General features: G+C 41.3%; 1 protein-coding gene across 1 annotated transcript; it reads left to right on the top strand.

Annotated features, from left to right (window-relative positions):
* Positions 1–7,290: 7,290 nt before the first annotated feature.
* On the top strand, positions 7,291–12,537 carry LOC131021195 (protease Do-like 9). Its single transcript, XM_057950294.1, has 9 exons — positions 7,291–8,210; positions 9,362–9,561; positions 9,644–9,824; positions 10,418–10,609; positions 11,154–11,386; positions 11,492–11,593; positions 11,691–11,741; positions 11,921–12,025; positions 12,105–12,537. The coding sequence occupies exons 1-9, from the start codon at positions 7,628–7,630 to the stop codon at positions 12,201–12,203; spliced, it is 1,746 nt and encodes a 581-aa protein (XP_057806277.1). The 5' UTR covers positions 7,291–7,627; the 3' UTR covers positions 12,204–12,537.
* Positions 12,538–13,076: the final 539 nt, after the last annotated feature.

Here is a 13,076-nt window from a genome sequence, read left to right as displayed (position 1 = left end):
AGAACAATTGGGTATGATAATAATAAGCAAGAGCAAGAGAGTAACAATAACAAGAACAATTTAGCACATAAATAATGGAGGAAAAGTACAGGTAGAATAGAATAAAGTGTATAATTGTTAATACAGTGAGATGGTTTTGAAGGTGGAAGAAATGAGTATTTGAGGAGGGGAGAAGAGAATTTGAATTTTGAATTTGTTGGGTATCTTCGCCTTGCCGGGATTACTCCTCTTGTTTCCCGAACCTCCGGTCCGTCTCACTTCGTGCTCAGGCACTTCTTCTTCTTCTTCTTCTGTTCTTCTGTTCTTCTCTTCACAACTCCTCATTCCTTCCTTCTTCTTATCTGCACAGGGTAGACAAGAAAGGAGAAAACAATACAAGGAAAGAAAAGAGAAGAAAAAGGAGTTAGGGTTTCAGCCGAGGGAAAAAGTGTCCTCGGGACACAGGGGCTCAGATTTTCCCCCTTAAACTCAGCAACCCTTCCGGCAGCTGAATGATCAAAGGCAAGGTATGGACGACGGAGCAGCTTCTCAGATCTCAACAGAGCCACCAACAGCAGGAGCCAAGGTCAGAACTCCGGCGGCTCAGATCTTCTCAGGTAACCACCAAACAGGGCTCCGATGGTCTGGAAAGCCCGGTGATACCACCACCCACGCAGGGAATCCCGTATTATCCAAGGAACAATTTACACTTGAAAGGAATAGCAGAGCCCTTCACTTCTTGATAATACGTTATTCCTTGCGTATGAGAGAGCATCACAGATATAAGGGGAGAAACAACAACGGTGGGGTGAAGCACCATTGAAGGCGCTGGAGAAATCAAGGTAAGTGGGCGGTGGAAGAGGGGAGGAAACGAGGAGTCAGAGAGAGAGAAGAGCGGATTTAGGGTTAGAGATGGAGCGGCGCGGATGAGAAATGAGAGAGAGAGTGGGGACGCGGAGGGGTATATCTGAGTGGGGAGTGGGCTAGGGTTTGGGGATGGGCTCGGTTCTGGGCCCTGAAGTTGGCCCAGACCCAAAAAGAAAAAGAAAGGGAGAAGGGAATGAGAAATGGGCCAACCTCACATATCCACATTTGGCACATTGATCATTCTGTCACTAGGGAAGGGCCATCAATTGAGTTGGAGTTATCATCACAGCCCTAATTTTTTCTCTTATCTGCCACAAAGTCAAGACAAGAGAGGGTGAGAAAAATATTAAGCATATTTGTCTCAATCTCAAACCACAGAGACCAACCCAGGGTAATCACCAATTCTCAAACCCAAAGAGGTTATCATCGAAGTCTTAACAGACTCAGCAGAGCACACATACACAACACACAAACAGAAAGAAAAGACACAATACAGCAGGATTCAAACACACAGAGTAAAAGAAAACAAGCAGAGTAAGCATACATAGATCAGAGCTGACCAACAGACTCAACTCATGCAGCAAACAAGAAAAGAACAGAAAACAAGCAGCCACAAAGGCTGAACTTGACACAAAACACAGAGGGATCAACCAGGCCCAATGTTCAAGGTCCTTTTGCAGGATTCCAGCTTTGCAACTGGTAGGCACTTAGTGCCCATATCTGCAGGATTGAACTCAGAGGGAATCTTGTTTAGAATAACATCACCTCTTTCTACAATATCTCTGATGAAATGATACTTGACATCAATATGTTTGGTTCTATCATGGAACACAGGATTTTTGCATAGTTGTATAGCAGACTGACTATCAGAGAAAAGCACAGGTTTATCATTAACAAAGTTAATATCAGAAAGCACACCATTTAACCAAATTGCTTCTTTCACAGCTTCAGTAGCAGCTATATATTCAGATTCAGTAGTAGATAAGGCCACAATGCCTTGTAACTGAGACTTCCAACTAATGCAGGCATCACACAATGTAAACACATAAGAAGTGGAGGACTTCCTACTATCTCTGTCATTAGCATAATTAGAATCCACATAACCCACACATTTCACACCATTTTTAGACTTAGAGAAAAGCAGACCATGTTTCATAGAAGATTTCAGATATCTAAATAGCCATTTCATGGCTTCCCAGTGGGGAAGACCAGGATTTGACATGTACCTGCTCAAACAAGAAACTGCATAAGCAATATCAGGCCTAGTGCTAATCATTAAGTACATAACAGAGCCTATAGCATTAGCATAAGGTATGTTTCTCATTTCTTCAAGATCAGTGTCAGAGGTGGGACATTGCTTCTTACTCAGTTCAAAGTGGGATCCAAGAGGCACAATGACAGGGTTACAATCAAACATGTTGAACTTATGCAAGACTTGATTCACATATTCAGATTGATGCAGCAAAAGGGTGCAGTTTTCCCTATCTCTTTCTATGCTCATGCCCAGAATCTTCTTGGCATCACCTAAATCTTTCATGTCAAACATTTCACAAAGGCACTTTTGAACATGCTGTATAGTTTTCAAGCAAGGACCAAGGATAAGCATATCATCAACATATAGAAGCAAGAATACAGGAGACTTTCCACCCAAGTGATACAAACAATGATCAAAACTGCTCCTAACAAAATTCAAGTTTTTCATGCATTGATCAAATTTCAAGTTCCATTGCCTAGGGGATTGTTTCAAACCATATAGAGATTTTTTGAGTAGGCAAACATGATCAGGAAAATTCTTGTCAACAAAACCCTCAGACTGCTTCATATATATATCATTTTCCAGCTCACCATGCAAGAAGGCAGTTGTAACATCCATTTGTTTTAGTTCCCAATTAAAATGAGCACAGAGAGCAAGCATGATGCGCACAATAGTAAATTTCACAACAGGAGCAAATATTTCATTGTAATCAATGCCCTCTTTCTGTGTAAAACCTTTGGCAACAAGCCTAGCCTTATACCTGACATTTTCCACCTCATTTTTAATCTTAAACAACCATTTGCATTCAACAATGGAGTAGTCAGCAGGTTTAGGAACCAAAATCCAAGTATTGTTGTTATGCAGAGAGTTCATTTCAGATTCCATAGCAGTCAACCACTTAGCAGATTCATCAGAGTTAACAGCTTCAGAATAAGAACAAGGTTCAGTCTGATCCACATTGTTAAACACATTAAAAGCATACATGGACATGTTGTAATCATCAAACCTAGCAGGCTGCCTAACATGTCTTCTTTCTCTATCTCTAGTAAGTTGATATTCATTCAAATTATCATTCACAGTCACATCATTTTGAGCAGGCTCTTGCACATCATGTTCATTCACAATAGGTTCAGGAATTACTGGATCAAGGGGAGGAGTAGGATCAGGATTTGGCTCGGGTTCCACCTCAACAGGAATCACAGGAGTAAACATAAACTCATATTTAGCAGCATCATAAGCATTCAGGTTCTCCACCTCACTTGGAGCAGCAGAATGTGAGGAATTCAGCAAACATGGAAAACTCAGTTCATTAAAAGAGACATCTCTGCTAATGCAAGTTTTGAACCCTGGTACAGACCTATCCCACAGCCTATATCCTTTAACCCCTTCAGGATACCCAAGAAAAATGCACTTCTTAGCCCTAGGCTCAAGTTTATCAATATTCTGATGCACATAAGCAGCACAGCCAAAGACTCTCAGATTATTCAAGCAAACAGGTTTATTCCAGAATACAGACTCAAGTAGTTTACCAAGTAAAGGCACAGAAGGAGATCTGTTAATCAAGTAGACAGCAGTCACAAGAGCTTCACCCCAGAAATGCTTGGAAAGACCAGAGGCAACAAGGAGGCTCCTAACTCTCTCAAGGAGAGTTCTATTCATTCTCTCAACCACTCCATTTTGTTGTGGAGTGTATGGAACTGACTTATGCCTAATGATGCCTAACTCAGAACACCAATTATTCATGGAATGATTACAAAACTCAAGACCATTGTCAGTCCTAATGCATTTAATCTTCTTTCTAGTTTGGTTTTGAATCTGCACAGCCCATTTAGACAATTTATCAAACACATCAGATTTATTTTTCATAAGAAACACCCAAGTTTTCCTAGAAAAGTCATCTATTACAGACAAGAAATACACATTGCCACCATGAGTGGGCACCTTTGCAGGGCCCCAGACATCAGCATGCAGATATTCAAGGATTTCAGTGCTGACATGCTTTCTTGGATAGGGAACAGAAGTGGGGAATGCAGACTTGTGATGTTTTCCTAGTATGCAAGGTTCACAAAATGTTATGTCTGAAATTTTGTCATTACCAAAACAGCCAGCTTTTCTCAGGATATCCATGCCCTTATTGCTTAAATGACCTAGTCTAGCATGCCAAAGTGCAGACTTATCATCATAAACCATATTAGCAACTTGTAAAGGCACAGATTCAGCATGCACAGCATACAAATTTCCCTTCCTAAGTGCAGAAAAAACATGCTCAGAATCTTTCTTGAATTGAAAACTCAGATGATCAACAGATCCAGTTACTCTATTATCAGCAATTTGAGACACAAATAACAAACTGAACTTCAAGTTGGGAACAAATCTGACATCAGTCAAAGTAAGGCATTTTCCATTTTCAAATCTCAAGCATACATCACCCTTCCCAATGATTTCACAACTCTGACCATCAGCTAAGGCAACATGACCAGATTTGACAGGTTGGAGATTAAGAAATATATGCTCATGGGGAGTGACATGAAAAGTACAACCAGAATCAATGAGCCATTCACTGGAACTCATGGTTTTTGAAATAGCATTTGAGTAACTTATGAACTGAAAATCATAGTCATGCATCATATAAACACAGTCTTCCTCATACGCATTATTGGCATTCTGACTAGGCTCTTCAGGAGTGGGTTGCTTTTTCTGCTTAGGGAGTTTACATCTGTTTATGAAATGACCTGGTTTTCCACAGTTCCAGCAGACCTTCCTAGGCTTTTGATCAGAGTTTTGGTTCTGGTTTTGACCTCTATACTCAGAATTCTGATTATAAGGTCTCATATCCTTAGTCCTATCAAGGTTCTGACCCCTATTGAAGTTCTGGGGTTGGTTCTTATTCACATAAAGGATTTCACCATGCAGAGGTTTTGACTTAACCAAATTTAGTTCACTTTCTTTAGACTTAAGACCATTGGTGATCATTTCACAAGTTACTTTTGACCCACCATACTTCAAAGCAGATTTTACCTCAACAAAAGGCTCAGGTATAGAGTTTAAAAGAATTTGGGGGGCATACTTCTCAATAGAATCATCTCCAGCAAGCTTTAAATCATGCAGGAGTTTATTGAAATTTTCCATATTGGTGTCAACATCCTTAGAGGAATCCATTTGAAAAGACATGAATTGGTTTTGCATAGACCAGGTTGACACTTCAGAAGGTGCAGCATATAAGGCATTTAAGTCATCCCACAAATCTTTTGCACAAGCATGATGAGACACTTTTCTTACCACAGAACTGCACAAGTTTAACAAAATAGTGGCCCTAGCACTATCATTCATTTCTTGTAATTTAACATCAGTAACAGCCTCATCAATTTTAGTGGTTATAGCCTTTTTTACCTTCTCTTTAACCAGAATGCACTCAATTTTGATTTTCCAATCCTGAAAATCGTCCCTGCCATTAATTGGCACTACATGCATGTTGTTCATGTTGATGCAGATGAAAGCAAGGAAGATCACACAAGCACAGAGCAAGAGACACCACAGCAAAGGCCACCAGGACCTTAAAGAGGAATTAAATGGAGTTCAGGAGCAGGGAAGAGCCCAGATCTCAGCACAGATTGATCTGTGGAGCAAGGATTCACACTGGTCCCTCCAAAAGTTCCAGCAGGACTTAACAGAGTCCAGAAACTCTCAATCCAAGGGAGTTTTTCCAGGGCAAGCAGAAGCACCAGAGAAAACAAAACAACAGCAAATACAGCAAGTAAACAGAAACACACACAGCCAATCTAGATAGCCCCCTTTCTCCCTTGATTTCCAGGGTACTCGCACGAGGAGACTCCTTTAAAGGAGAATCCAGACGAACTGGACCAAATACAAGGGAGAACCTCACTTGGCTTTGGATGCCAGGGGTTTATCGAGACAGTGGCAACAAGCGGAAGCAAACAAGAGAGCAGGATCGCAAGATACCAAAATCAAGCAAAAAACATGCAAAGAAAAGAAAAACAGCAGGCAACACCAATCCTAATGTCTAGGGGTTTCAGGGTGTAAGCCAATTTACCAGAGCCGAGCTCTTCAGGAGGAAGAGCCGGACTTACCACTTTCCTTGCTCGAAGGGAGCGAGTCGGCGCAGCCAAAGGGCGGCGGGGTGAGAGGGATGTGTTCGGGGGGAGCCCCAGCAAGGTCCCCGTGGCTCTGATACCACTGTTGGGTATCTTCGCCTTGCCGGGATTACTCCTCTTGTTTCCCGAACCTCCGGTCCGTCTCACTTCGTGCTCAGGCACTTCTTCTTCTTCTTCTTCTGTTCTTCTGTTCTTCTCTTCACAGCTCCTCCTTCCTTCCTTCTTCTTATCTGCACAGGGTAGACAAGAAAGGAGAAAACAATACAAGGAAAGAAAAGAGAAGAAAAAAGGAGTTAGGGTTTCAGCCGAGGGAAAAAGTGTCCTCGGGACACAGGGGCTCAGATTTTCCCCCTTAAACTCAGCAACCCTTCCGGCAGCTGAATGATCAAAGGCAAGGTATGGACGACGGAGCAGCTTCTCAGATCTCAACAGAGCCACCAACAGCAGGAGCCAAGGTCAGAACTCCGGCGGCTCAGATCTTCTCAGGTAACCACCAAACAGGGCTCCGATGGTCTGGAAAGCCCGGTGATACCACCACCCACGCAGGGAATCCCGTATTATCCAAGGAACAATTTACACTTGAAAGGAATAGCAGAGTCCTTCACTTCTTGATAATAAGTTATTCCTTGCGTATGAGAGAGCATCACAGATATAAGGGGAGAAACAACAACGGTGGGGTGAAGCACCATTGAAGGCGCTGGAGAAATCAAGGTAAGTGGGCGATGGAAGAGGGGAGGAAACGAGGAGTCAGAGAGAAAGAGGAGCGGATTTAGGGTTAGAGATGGAGCGGCGCGGATGAGAAATGAGAGAGAGAGTGGGGACGCGGAGGGGTATATCTGAGTGGGGAGTGGGCTAGGGTTTGGGGATGGGCTCGGTTCTGGGCCCTGAAGTTGGCCCAGACCCAAAAAGAAAAAGAAAGGGAGAAGGGAATGTGAAATGGGCCAACCTCACAGAATTTAAAAGAAAAATCGTTCAAAATCGCAAAATCGCTGGCTTTGATGTCGAACGTCGCGCGTAGCCCTCCCCCAAGCCCTTAACACCTTAGTTGTCGTGCGAACCAGTGGTTAACCGCAGAACTGGCCTAATGGTTAATTTCGATTCCCAATTCCATTTTGTTAGGCCCCAACTCGGATAGTTGTGTCTGTCGGTTTCGATCCGTGGTCAACGATTTTGGGTCCGGACTATTGACCCCCAAGCCAATTCGGGCCGGTTCAGCCGGTTCCAATTTGAACTGGGCGTCACTAATTCGATTTGTTTTGGTTTGGTTGTTTTGGTTCCGGTTTGCTCACCCATGGGAAAAACACTATAAAAACGGCGCCGTAGTATGAGTAGCAAATGTTTATAAACCCTTGTTCCAAATCACTGAGTCCATTTCCCTCTATATTGAATCCCTTTCTTCAAAACCAATTCAACAATGTGCAGCGAAACCAAACGCAAGCGGAAGCGCGGCGGCGGCCGCACAAAAATCCGATCGCCGGAGCTTGAGAACAGCAACAGCAACAATAACTCAGCTTCCCCGCCCACCACCAGCGCCGCAGAGAACGAGGTGGTCTTCTCCGTCAATAACGTGGAGCTCGTCAACACGAATGCTCCGTCCACCTCCGACCGTCACGGTCGCCGTCGCGGCCGTCCCCGTAAAGAACCCGAACCTGAACCACCCCTCCCCGCTGCCAGTTCCAAAACCCTAGTTTTGCCTATTGCCAATGGTGTTGTGTCTACTTCGCTGATCAAGGCGGAGAATTCGGTGGCTAGGGCTGTCCCAGCTATGGACGCGGTGGTTAAGGTTTTCTGCGTTCATACTGAGCCGAACTTCTCGCTACCGTGGCAGAGAAAACGGCAGTATAGTTCGAGTAGCAGCGGCTTTGTTATAAAGGGAAGGAGGGTTTTGACGAATGCACATTCGGTGGAGCACTATACGCAGGTCAAGTTGAAGAAGAGGGGTTCGGATACAAAATATGTAGCTACTGTGCTTGCAATTGGGACAGAATGCGATATTGGTGAGGCTTGTTTCGATTTTGGAATTTTAGCATTTTCTTTTAGAACTTCTTTCGGAAAGCTTGGTGAACTGAATTAAATCCGATCTTCAGAGAGATTTGGATTTCTTTTTCCCTTCGAGTAATTTGAATACATCTGCTACTAATTACTTAAGTACAAGTTTGCAACTTTTGATTGTGTAGCAAATGAGGGGAACATTAAAAATATGGTATTGTAAATTGGAATGCAAGATCTCATAGTTGTGGAGTCTTTGGGCTCGAGCCTTGTTTCACTTGAGTGTGACATTGGCGTTATACTGACCAAAAGATGCAGTAATTATGAAATTTAGGACTAGTAGTTATAGCATAAGAATTATTCTTTTGCATTGTTAGTTCCTCTGTAGTGCTTTTGCAATTTTTTTAACTTGTATCTTGGTAGAATTATCCAGATTTTCAAATGAACTGTTGTGGTTGTATATAGTTTGTACAGAAGCCCTTTGGGCCTCAACACCGATTTCTATTATAATGCTAGTTGTATTTAGTATGAAAAAAGACCATGCCTCGTGCCTAATGTTACATTGCACTACTCCTGCCGTCCCAACTTTAGTATCCATTTGAGAGTGACACGGGTTTTAATAAAGTGGTTGGGTGTGTTGTGAGTGAAATAAGGGTCCCACCTTTTATGTGAGTGTTAAAATAATTAAAGTGGAGCAAGGGTCCCACCTATTTTTATTAAAAATAGAAATGGATACCAAAATGTGGGACAACCAAAAAAAAAGATGAATACTAAAAGCTGGGACAGAGGGAGTACATTTTATTACAGAATGGATTATACATTGTATCGCTCTAGTGTATCAGGATAGTTTTCCGCGTCCTGGTGGAAAAAATGTAGGCTTTATTTCCCCTTATAAAGCCTTCTCATTCTTTCAAGATCCCATATTCTTAAATATTCTTGAAATTAAGGACTACAACTTTTGAAAAACTTATTTTTGGTGATACCATCCATGTCTTAGCTTCTATAATTTGCCTTTGTTGTTCCTTCAGATTATCATTTGCACCAAGTGATTCTTGAGCTGTAATTTGATTGCTTGATGACCCAAGTATCCTATGGATAAGTCTAGGGAATCGCTGAAATATACTCTGTTGAGGTTTATTTGGTTTATATGATGCTGCAGCTTTGCTAACAGTAGAAGATGATGAGTTCTGGGAAGGGGTTTCTCCTGTAGAATTTGGGGATCTGCCTGCACTTCAAGATGCCGTTACCGTTGTTGGTTATCCAATTGGGGGCGATACAATCTCTGTAACAAGTGGGGTTGTTTCACGAATAGAAATTCTTTCATATGTTCATGGATCAACGGAACTTCTGGGGTTGCAGGTATAGAAGCCATTTGAGTTCCTTGAGTTGAGTTTCCAAATGAAGTTTCACTCTGATGTTTCTAAATTTTTCTTTCTTGCAGATTGATGCTGCTATCAATTCTGGAAATTCAGGGGGACCTGCTTTCAATGATAAGGGAACTTGTGTTGGGATCGCATTCCAATCACTCAAGCACGAGGATGTTGAGAATATTGGTTATGTCATACCAACACCAGTCATTATGCACTTCATCCAGGATTATGAGAAGAATGGCACATATACTGGTATTATTCTGGGCCTTCTCTTATTTTTTTGGTTCTCTTTCTAGTTGAATAAGCAATTTGTCGGAGGAGTCTGTGTGGATTTATCTTTTCATACAGAATTCTTCTCTCCTGAGGGAGGATACTGTTTTAGTCTTTTAGATATTGGAAAACTGAATGGAGATTTTATCAGTATGCTTGAAACTCCATTCTCTGTTCACACCCATAGCCCATAGCTTCCTCAATTGCAGGAACTCCCTCCTCCTTCACTCTTGAGGATTTACTCTTCAGTTCTAATGGTTATAATTACCTATTGATTTCTCATATTTATAGACGAGTCTTATTTAATGTGCACTAAGGTATTGGTCAGGCATTTTTAGTTTGGTAATCTCGACCTCTGGTTCTTGATTGATAGTCTTGGTCTCTGTTACTCGATTGACTTGATCATAATGGCATTCTAGACTGTATTGCAATTTATAGATTAGTATGAAAGTAAATGGTAGTATATCATGCCATTGTTTTCCTCGTATTTTATTACTTTCTATATACTTCCTTTTCTTGAATTTAGCGACTATCTGCCTTATTCTTATTGAGACAAATTACTTGTTTCCTGCCAGGGTTCCCAATTCTTGGGGTTGAGTGGCAAAAGATTGAAAATCCAGACTTACGTTTGTCCATGGGGATGAAACCTGATCAGAAGGGTGTGCGTATAAGAAGAATTGATCCCACTTCGCCAGAGTACTCTGTTTTGAAACCATCAGATATTATACTTAGCTTTGATGGGGTTGATATTGCTAATGATGGAACAGGTATGATGCTGATAAAGGGTTCGCTGGTCACTCTGTACAGATACTATTTCCTCTATCAACCTCTTCCCTCACATATGGTCCAAATTCTTGAAATCAAACCTCTGAAAAAACTTCTTTTTCTAGTATCAGTAGGACTTTTGGTTGGTTGTGTGAAACAGACTTTTGGTTTTTAGATGCTGGTTTTTTATCTAACACTCTTGCATGTAGAAAGAGGCTTCTACTTGGCACTCCAGGAAGGTTCTTGATTAGCATTGAAGACCACAAGTTCATTTATTTGCTTATCTATGAATTGTTTCTTAGCACTCCCCAAAAGCCGTTTCCTGAGAACCTGTGCTTTTGGTTACATGGAATATATATTAGTAGAGATGTAACATAATGTAGAGAATTGGCCGGCGGCAGTAGTTAAGAACGATCAATTATAACTATAATTGAAGTGTTAGACATATCTGTAATTTTGGTGCTGCAAGCTTTATAGAGCCGCATGCATCTCTGCTCTTTAACCTTGCAATGTTGGGGCTCATAACTCATCATTGGTCGCATGCAGTTCCATTTAGGCATGGTGAGCGCATAGGCTTCAGCTACCTGGTATCCCAAAAGTATACTGGGGATACTGCTGCAATTAAAGTTCTGCGTAATTCTCAAACTCTGAAGTTTAAAGTCAAGCTTGGCACGCACAGAAGGCTCGTTCCAGCTCACAATAAGGGACGACCTCCATCATATTATATTATTGCTGGATTTGTTTTTTCAACAGTTTCCGTTCCATACCTACGTTCTGAGGTTAGGGTTCTGGTCTCAACAGTATTAACATCCAAGATATGCCTACTTATTCCTATACTGCTCTATGTCCAACTTTATTATCTTATTTTTCTCCCCTATCTCCAGTATGGAAAAGATTATGAGTATGAAGCTCCAGTCAAGTTGTTGGACAAACTCTTGCATGAAATGCCCCAATCGGTGGATGAACAAATCGTTGTTGTTTCTCAGGTTAATCTTGACAGCACCATGATGCTTATTTTTTATGTTATATTGGAGAGTGATCATTATGTTGTTAACATTTGTTTGCTTGTGAAACTTGTTAAAGGTTCTTGTGGCCGACATCAATATTGGATATGAGGAAATTGTCAACACCCAGGTTAGTGATAAATATGCTAGTCCTCTGATATAAGGGTTTGTCAAAGATAGATAAATTCTATCAATCGAAAATGTATATGCCCATATGCCCCCAGGGTGTGTTTATTTGATAAACTCACACGAACCACTGAAAGGCAATCCTTCTTATTTACACCTGTGCTTGTGTTTCTATGCATGTAGGTTCATGCCTTTAACGGCCAGCCTGTGAAGAATCTGAAGAGTTTGGCTAGCATGGTTGAGAGCTGCAATGATAAATACTTAAAATTTGATCTGGAATATCAACAGGTGAGCTTTCCGTCTTTTATGCTTGTCCTTTACTATCTTGCCAAGTAGGTTTTAAACTTCAATCATCTCGTTTGTACAGATTGTAGTTCTCCAGACGAAGACTGCTAAAGCAGCAACCTTGGACATCCTCTCGACCCACTGTATACCATCAGCCATGTCGGATGATCTCAAAGCATGATATAATGCAACCATATATTCAGTCTTACCGGGTGGTAACATTAGCCACGCATCAATCGGGAGGCAGAGCATAAAGTTACCTGAGATTTCCGTACAATTCTCCTTATACTGCAAAATTTTGTTCCACCCTTATTTGTCAACTTGTGCTTCCATTTAGAAAGAGCTGGGTCATAGAGGCTGTTCCAGCAAGTTCAGTTAGTTCTAGTCGAGTAATCGATTTATTATGAGAGGACTCTTTGAGTCTCTATTTTGCTTCGATTAGTAGCCAGTTTGAGACTGGCTGGCTACCCATTGGCTGTAATTCCTAATTAAGCTTTTTGAATCCTTATTTTTCATTCCCTGTTTCTTTTCTCTAGTTTACAACTCATAATCTGTCTGTGTTGCATGATCATGTATTATGTTATGTTTGCCTACTGAAAGTTGAGGTAAATGACTGTATAGTCCTTCAACCTCGGCCTATAATTGCCAGTAAGGAGCGGTAGAACCACTGCCAGTAAAACAGTAATGCAAGAGTGAGAATGCTCCATCATATTTACTGTTGTATTTGTCAACTTATGCATGTGACCAATTCCATTTATGATGTATGCCATTGCTTATATTCTTGTCTCTTGAAGCAATTTATCAACTCAAGCATCAATTCAATTGCTAATAAACGCCGCATAGTGATGCAACGTTTATGAGTGAGAAAGTTTTGTTTCATTTGGACAATTTCTTTTTATCAACTTAAGTATATATAAACTACTAGTGTTTTTTAACCTGTGTAAAGTATTGAAAATGTGTTTATACTTCCTACGTCCCACCTATCTTGAGACACTTTTCTTTTTGGACGTCTCACCATATCTTGAGACATTTCCTTATGAGGTGGTTTTGGATA

The sequence above is a fragment of the Salvia miltiorrhiza genome, chromosome 4 (assembly GCF_028751815.1).
Source record: "Salvia miltiorrhiza cultivar Shanhuang (shh) chromosome 4, IMPLAD_Smil_shh, whole genome shotgun sequence".
NCBI classification, from domain to species: Eukaryota; Viridiplantae; Streptophyta; class Magnoliopsida; order Lamiales; family Lamiaceae; genus Salvia; species Salvia miltiorrhiza.
The sequence above is the reverse complement of the archived record's forward strand: the minus strand, read 5'-3'. Positions and strand labels throughout refer to the sequence as shown.